Here is an 8744-nt window from a genome sequence, read left to right as displayed (position 1 = left end):
ACTTCTGTTTACACATTCGCACTATATTTTCATAATTTTGGGCCTAAATTTAAATTTTATTTAATTATGGGCTTGACAATATATAAAAGGGTATGAATGTCCTTTAATAACACGGGGCCTAGATTTAAATTTCTTTTAATTAAGGGCCTCGTATTATGGGTTATCCATGGGTTGGGCCTTAGCCTAATTTTTCCTAGTGAAAATATAAATCATATCTATCTCATTATTAATTCAATATGAAAAAAATTATATTATTGTCAATAATCATAAGTTATTTGGAAATTAAGCTAAATATAGTAATTAAATCTTATAATTAGTAAAATTTATCATGAAGATCTGAGCTAAGAACAAGCCTTCAATTTGGCATTTGCTTAGTTTTTAGTTGTTTATTTTCAATTATGAAATATTGTGGCTCCTTTATTAGTAATTAGTATGCATTTTTTGTTATCATACGAAATATCATGTCTCCCTTATTAATTTGAATGAATAAAAATGCCAAAGAGTTTGTTTATCTGGATGTTTTGATAATATTTCTTTAAAAAACTAACATAGAATATACTGGGTTGAGTGATACTGTACAAAAAAAAAGTAAAAATGAAAACATCGTTGGTGGATAGTTAACTGAACTCCTGCAACTGTCTTTGTGTTGTAAAGTATTAACATGGGTCAACCTGAGGAACCCGGAAAACTCGAAGAACATAACTTAGACAAGACTTGGGCAGCACCTCCACGGATTCCACGGGAAATCTGGACAAAGGATTCTACCTCAGATCTGCCTTGGCCAAGCCTTCTAAACCGACCAACCAACCCAAGCCCCATCCCTACACATCTAAGCCGGAGGACCGACACTTAAGTGCTCGGAAGTCGAAAGGGTAAAATAGTCGTCTAGCAACATGGGGCATCTTAGTCTTTTCAAGAATTGTTCGTGCATTTAGAAAAATAGTCGCTCTGATTCACTCTGATAATCTGATTTTATTACTGGGGGTTTAAGATAAGATTTTCCACATCGACGAACGAAGTTATAAAGGTAAGATCTTTTGGGTTCCTCTTTACTATTCTAAACTATCGATGAATGCACCTTTGAAGTGAATCGTAGAATTTTGGTGCTGCTTTTGTTAGTGGAAATTGCTGGTATTTGTTACTACTATTTGTTAAGATTGATTGATTTCTAGGGTTTGTATTTTGTAAGAAAACGGACTTGATTGCGATGAATTAAGTGTTGTTGATGTGGTTAATTAAAGTTTGATTCAGGTGTTTGTGGAAATGCCTCACTCATATTGAATCACTCTAAATTTAGCTCAGAGAGAAGAATCTTAATGACCTCCTCATTGACCATGAAACCTTTAATAGATAGGACTGCGATACTATGGAATTAGATTTGCATAGTCTAACAGCTATATAATGGTGGATATCAGTGATCTGTGAGTTTTAAGATGTGGTAGCATTAGAAAAGTGGGATTTCTTTGATGTTTGTTTTTTTCTTCATATTTTTGAAAAGAAGAATAATTACTAAAAGAAATGGTCTCAATAAATGCTGGAGTTTTTGTTGTTCATAGAAGAGATTTCTTCCTTATGATCGGTCCCTTCCAGCTCCACTTTTTGAGATAACAAAGACTTAACCCAGAGCAGAGCCTCCTCCAGAGTCAAGAGCTATACTTCCTGTTTGGCTGGCTCCCTTCACTTGTGATAATCTTAGACTCCTCGGAACACCTAAGGGTTCCCATCTTCTTCTTCCTTGCAGACTTCCCTGGATCAGGCTGCTTGCTCAGTTTCGGATTAACCGTCTCTTGCTCTGATCTTTAGATCCCTGGTAAAAGTGGAGTTTGTTCCATCTATGTTGGTAGTTTGAGTTGCCCATTTAAACGACAGGGAAGGTTGATGCAGGGGTATTCTTTCGTTTTAGTTTTCTAAACTTCATCAGGAGCAGAGCCGATTTTAGTTTAACTGCCATTTTGATATCCATATATTTTTTCTTGTGTAATTTGTATTTGTGAAACACGTTCCAAGGTTAAGAACGGATAGGTGTACGAATTAGTCAATAGATTCTAGATATGCATTATACTTCTTGTATAACTTGTATTTGTATTCCAATCAAAAGATTTTGTATTGATAAACATGCACCTTAGTGCTGAGATTTGGATGAAATCTATTTGTGAAGGTCATAAGGTTGCTGAATATATCATATTGTGTTAATGGTCCTAAGAAGGATGTGGTATTATTGCACTTGGCATGAGAGAAAAAAGCTGAGCCTTACACTTATATTTCTAATTCTCTTAATATTCATAGACTTTGGATGCCATGGGAAATTTGTGTTGATGATGCAGTCGCTATGTCTCCGTCTAAAAACTACTTGTAATTAACCTCAAGTTTGGTTGTTGATTAGTAATGAATCATTGTTGGGAAGTGTGTTAAGACTCCTAGATACTTGAAAGCCATTTCTTATGAAGAATGTTCAAGATATTCTGAAACATTTGCAGCATTGCAGAAACCAACGCACTACACGACCGACTCTATACCCTTTAGGTGGCTTCCCTAGCTACCACTGTGCAAACCTCTGATAATTATTAGGAACTGGTACTTGAAGTTAAGTGCCAAACCTGTACAACTTGAGAGCAACTTGATAAGGAGCAGAGTTTAATTATCTAGTTCCCTTTTTTCGAAATTTATGAAACAACAGCTGAGAAGAAGCTGTGGGAACAACTTTGTGGATACTCTTTAAAGCTGCTGTTAAATCCTTCATCTTTTCATACATCTTTGTCATCTTCTTCTTATGCAACTGAAATTTGTGTTTCTATGTTCAAGCAAATTCATCTACTGTACTTACTTTTGTCGTTGTTGTTGGTTGAAATCAGTTTATTCATGGGTAAGGCGAAGGGTGGTTCAGTTTTCATCAGGCTAGTCTCGGCTGCTGGGACTGGATTCTTTTACGTGAAGCGAAAGAACCCACGAAAGATGGTAGAAAAGCTCGAGTTCCGGAAGTACGATCCTCGCGTAAACAAACATGTACTGTTTACAGAGGCAAAGATGAAGTAAGAAAGTGAGAATCTCTTAGGCAGTATGTTCTAACAGAGCCAGTAAAACAAGTTCCGATGAAGAATCACTGTTATTCTGATAAATTTAGCGTCGCCATTGCTTTTGGATATTGCATTAGTCTTGCTTTTTTTTTTTATCTAATAACCATAATGGAAATTGGTATAGAGAAATACATCAATATTCTGACTGTTGGCCAAGTTATTTGGCTGGGCATCTTTTGTTGCGGAAAAGATAGCTAGTAATATTGGATTTTTGGAACAGATTGGATGCTTCCGTCCAAAGATGGCGCTTTTTGAATTTGAAAAAATTGATGTATTGTGTTTATGGAAACCTCTGTTAAAAAACTGATGCGTCGTTTTTGGGATATGTTGGTATATGCTTTTGATGTTCCAAAATTAAGGACTGGGTTCACTTAATGTCCAATTCTGTTTGACAGTTTACTTTCTTCCAACTTCAATTACAATACAGAAGCTCCATGTGCAGCAGGTTATAATATTACCAGATCCCTTCCCTGCACAAACCTCAAGAGGTTCACAGAAGATAAATAGAATTGTGATATTATATTTATGGTTTCATCTATTTCCCATCCCCACATTTCCTAATTCCCATCCCTAAAAAATTCTAGCCCCAATTATCCTATGTACCATCCGTTGAAATTTTAGAAATCCTAAATCCTATCTCTTGACTTTTGTTTACACACCCCGTAAACTAAAACTACCCAAACAATCAAACACTAAAAGTTTCAAATCACTTTTTTTCTCCATCTCCATCCACCGGCACCACCTGTTCTTCTCTATGACCTCTACACAACCACCACCTTCGATCATCTTCTCTTTCATTTTTTCGTGTAATTCTGAATTTTGTATCAAGAAATGCACCAAGGAAAAAAAATAAAGAAAAAGAATTATTCAAGGAAAATCAAAACTCTATCTTCTTCTCTTAATGTTTTATTGTAATTCTTAATTTTGTATCAAAAGATGGCTCTAAAAGGATTAAGGAATATCAAAATCCAATCATCTACGCTTTAATTTTTTTTATTGTAATTCTTAATTTTAAAGATGGCTCCAAAACAAACTAGGGATTGTTAAGAAAAATCAAAACCCCAAAAGAGAAAAAGACACCTAATTCTTAACTTCTTAAATGTATCATTCTATATAAAAATTTATATTTACATGAACTTGTTTGGTTTCGTAGGACCGCACATTTCTTATTTTTTTTTTGAAGCTTTCACATGATCTCGTCGTTCAATCATGAACGACTATGGATGGTTCGCAGTTGTCCAGTTGTTGACAACTGGTGGTGGTTTAGAAAAAAAGATAACCAACTATCTGCCACCCGTAACTTACATAGAAGATGATTATTAGACTCTATGTGGAACCTGTTTGATATTTCATTTGAATTGTTTGGTTAATGTTTGTGCTTGATCAAGGTAATGTTTGATCCTAGGTTTAATGGAAGAAGAAATAAGGAACTTACAATTTCAGTTTCTCACCAACCGATTGTATCTTAAATTAATACCAACAACACGAGTTTTTGATTAACCCGGTTAAGTTTTTTAATGGTATTGTTTAATGGAAATTAAAGATTAATATCATTTTGTTTAATGGAAACTAAAGTTGTTTGACTATTATAGGTGGTAAATAGGAAAAATGAAAATTGAAAAGTAGAATGACTTTACAAATTGTGTAGGGATAGGAAATAGGAAAAGAGGGATGGGAAATAGGTAAAATCATATTTATTCACCGTTGGTTGACGGGAAACAATATAGAATTCAGTCAAGATTAAGCAGCTAACAATCTATTATGATTATAAATACCAAAGAGATCTAACTGCATTTCATCCACAGACTAGATTTTTCTTCTATCCATCTAAATCAGTAGTAATCCATGGCTTCTTCTGTTCTTATTCAAACACCCTCACTGTTTCTCAGTACTATTCTCCTTCTATTCTGCTTCATTTCACTCTGTAATGCACAAGCTAGTTCTACATCCCGGCCTAAAAGGATCATCCTTCCCATAACAAAAGATGCATCCACTCTACAGTATCTGACACAAATCAAGCAAGGAACTCCTCTAGTCTCCAAAAGCCTAGTTCTTCACATCGGTGCTGAACTTTTATGGGTTGACTGCGAGAAAGGCTACATTTCATCAACCAACCGTTCAATCAATTGCTTCTCAAACCTCTGCAAGAAGCTCAAACCGAAGTACGGCCCTGGAACATGTATTAAGGGTAAGCGAGCTGGATATAGAGGGCAATGGTTCTGTGTTGTTACCCCTCACAACGATGTATCTCCGAATCAATCAAAATCTGTATATGGTTCAGGTGATCTCTCTTCTGATGTCGTATCTGTACAATTATTTATAAATGGGTCTAAAGCAGGTCCAAGTGCAAAGGTTCAAAGGTTTGCATTCGGCTGTGGTTCAACGTCTCTCTTAAAAGGACTTGCTAAGGGTGTTAAAGGGATAACCAGTTTTGGCCGCAGTGAACTTTCATTACCTTCACAATTTGCATCCGCCTTTCGCATCCCACGCATATTCGCTATGTGTTTACCATCAGTAACATCTTCAGATTCTAGAGGCGCCGTGGTTTTTGGCGGTGGACCTTACAACATGCCACTAGGAAATGAAATCTCAAAGCAACTTACCTATACGCCTCTGAAAATCAATCCCAATGACCCAGCAGAGTATAACATTCAAGTAACAGCGATTACTATTGACAGGAAACAGGTTCCAATTGATAGCAAATTGTTTGGATGGACGAAGATTAGCACGGTGATTCCGTATACTATCATGCACACATCAATTTACAAAACCTTCACGCGCGTTTTCATTGAGAAGGCTAAAGGTATGAATAATATTACTCAGGTGGCTCCGGCAGCACCGTTTGGCGTTTGTTTTAGTGATCAGAATATCTGGCTCAACCGCCTCGGACCTATGGTGCCGCAAGTCGATCTGGTCATGCACAAAGCAGATGTAAAATGGAGCCTGTTCGGATCAAATTCCATGGTGAGAGTTAATGATGATGTTTACTGTTTGGCATTCGTTGATGGAGGTAAGAAGAAAATGGATTCAGCCATTGTTATCGGTGGGTATCAGATGGAGGAAAATCTGTTGGAGTTCAATCTTGCAAAATCAACTCTTGGGTTTAAATCATCACTTCTTGGCATAACAAGTTGCTTAACCCTGATTGAAGGCTAACTTTAGGTGGTCAGTAGTGGCTTACAGTTAGATAGTACTATTCCAAAACAAAGATTAGGGGTTCACTTGATTAGCAAATAATTACTGCTTCATTTTCAGGCTCGAAACCCGTGGTCGACACCATTACCGGTAGAAGCAGTTGACAATTGAATCCATTTTTCCCATTATTTGCGCAGCTTCCGTGTTGTTTTCAGTTTCGCAAAAGAAGCTCCATGTTTACATGCGAGTATCCCAACAAAAAAAAAAGTTTATGATTCTTTTCTTCGATACACTCATTTCCGGAAACTAAACTATGCAAACTGTTCCCAACTGGGCGGCAGTAGCACCGACGCGGACACAGTAACACAGACACAAAAGATAAACTAATGAAATAATACATACACAAAAAGTCAGGCATATACAGTGTATTTATATTGAATTAGTCTGTGACATATGCATGTGATGTCACTATTATGTAGGTACATCACCATTTAAGCGCGTCAGTGCTACCCAGTTATGTTATATGTTGAGCAGTTGATTCTGTGTCTGTTATCAAATGCACGCTGTTTTATTAAGCTTTGTCTACCAATTTTTTTCGATGGTTATCTGCTTTCCTCTCTGATATCTAACTCATTTAAAATCCTAAGCTCATAAAGATTCACTTTGAACGGTAATCCTCACCCACTCACAGAATTGTTCTGTTTCACTTTTCATCGAAAGAGAGAAAAATAAGACTTTTTTTTCACAAAATAAAGAAATTTGTTTATTTATCACGGAACAAAAACCAAAAAAAAAAAGAGAAAAAAAATCCTAAAAAGTCCTCTTTCCGTTCTCCTTCTCTCTTCGTCACTATTAGTCTAGGGTTTCTTCTTGATTAACCAACCGACACCATGCATCATGATTGGAAGTGAAGAAATCATAATGATCTCTTCTTCACTATTAGTTTTCGGCTAGGGTTCTCCTAAAAAGGCATCATAATTGATGTGTTTACTATTTCTGAAAATATCATAATTTCTGTTAAAGGTATTTAGTTTTGCTCCGTAACTAAGATTCTTATTCATTAACCAACCGACACCATGCTTATATCTTTCTTTGCTTTAATTAACCTTAATTGATGTTCTTATCAGGTACCCATATGAAAGACTCCCACTACATATTACAGTATTTGTTAAGAAAGGTATAGCGTTCTTACCTATTTTCGATGCTGAGAATTGGAAATCCATCTCCCAGCTTCTATCTGCCAAATGAGATCCAGATAACCAGGTTAGTGTGACACCCATGTGTATCCCATTTATCCCTGAAAAATAAAGACTCTTTCTGGATTTCCCAAATAATGTTTAACATTGAACATGCATGCGGCTAAGGTGATCAAGTGGCATTCTACTGTTCGAAAAAGGTTGGAGCTATATTGCCTGCCTTCGGTGTAGCAAACAAGTTGTTGGTGACAATGGTAGTTTTGGTTGCAGTAAATGTGAAACAAATGTTGAGTTGCCCATCTCAAGGTAAATTCCCTGCACTCATACTTTTATTGACGTTTCCATCCGGTCCTTTTTACAACGAAGTTTCTTACTCTGCTGTAAAGTCGAAGACAATACCGGCTCGGCTGTCTTTCTAGCTCTTGATACTAAGGTCCAAAAATCGCACAACACTGACAAGATTCTAAATTATACATTTGTTTTATCTCAATTGGTACTTCCTTTAAGAAAAAATTAACGAAGGATTTTTTTGTAAGTTCGACAATTTGCCTATGAAAATGGTTTATTGCTGTAGGAAAGAAGAAATTCAGTACTGTTATTGAAGTTATGCAAGACTGCCTGAACCTGTGATGGATATTGTGGAAGTGTAGGCAGGCAAACAAGACTGCCTGAATCTGTGATGGATATTATGGAAGTGTAGGCAGGCAAACAAGACTGCCTGAATCTGTGATGGATATTATGAAGTGTAGGCAGGCAAACAAGATGAAGTATGCTAACGTAATTTGTATGCTAGCCTTTGACATTAGGATGTTGAACCCTGCGTGGAAAAAGTATAGATGAAGGAGTACACTGCGGCTACTACCCTAAATCCTCAAGGAACGGTCCGAATATTAAATTAATCATTGCACTACGTCTTGATAGGCTTTCACACTTGCATTTTTAAACACAAATTTCATATCCGTCTTTTTAATTGTGCTAGGATGATGATCAAAGTACATGACTTAGAACACTGTTTTTGGTAGAATATCTCCCACACCAACCTTGTGGAGATTAAACTCTTATTTATACTAGGGATTAGGTTACAGAGTTTTGATAAACACAAATATCGTTACTGATTCTTAGAACGAGTTTATTGCTAACAATAAAAGGAACGACTATCTTGCCTATAGACTAGCTAACTTACTGACTGACCGAGCAGAGAGTCTTGTGGAAGACTCTCTGTTGTATGGTTGACACCCCCCCTCAAGTTGTACTTCAGTTGACGAATGTGCAACTTGCTTCGAATGTAGTGAAACCTTGGAGAAGAGAGCCCCTTCGTAAATATATCAGCCAGTTGATC

The 8744-nt window shown here is 36.5% G+C and overlaps 1 protein-coding gene and 1 long non-coding RNA gene across 2 annotated transcripts; both read left to right on the top strand.

The window, feature by feature from the left end:
• Nucleotides 1-887: 887 nt before the first annotated feature.
• Nucleotides 888-3396, top strand: LOC113355408. The gene is made up of 2 exons (XR_003362436.1): nucleotides 888-1027; nucleotides 2853-3396. It is a non-coding gene; the product is annotated as an uncharacterized LOC113355408 (long non-coding RNA).
• Nucleotides 3397-4891: 1495 nt separating this feature from the next.
• Nucleotides 4892-6405, top strand: LOC113360963 (basic 7S globulin 2-like). Its single transcript, XM_026604374.1, has one exon. It carries the CDS (start codon nucleotides 4920-4922, stop codon nucleotides 6228-6230), a length of 1311 nt encoding a protein of 436 aa, XP_026460159.1. The 5' UTR covers nucleotides 4892-4919; the 3' UTR covers nucleotides 6231-6405.
• The last annotated feature ends 2339 nt before the right edge of the window (nucleotides 6406-8744 follow it).

This window comes from Papaver somniferum, chromosome 3 (genome assembly GCF_003573695.1).
Source record: "Papaver somniferum cultivar HN1 chromosome 3, ASM357369v1, whole genome shotgun sequence".
NCBI classification, from domain to species: Eukaryota; Viridiplantae; Streptophyta; class Magnoliopsida; order Ranunculales; family Papaveraceae; genus Papaver; species Papaver somniferum.
The sequence above is the reverse complement of the archived record's forward strand: the minus strand, read 5'-3'. Positions and strand labels throughout refer to the sequence as shown.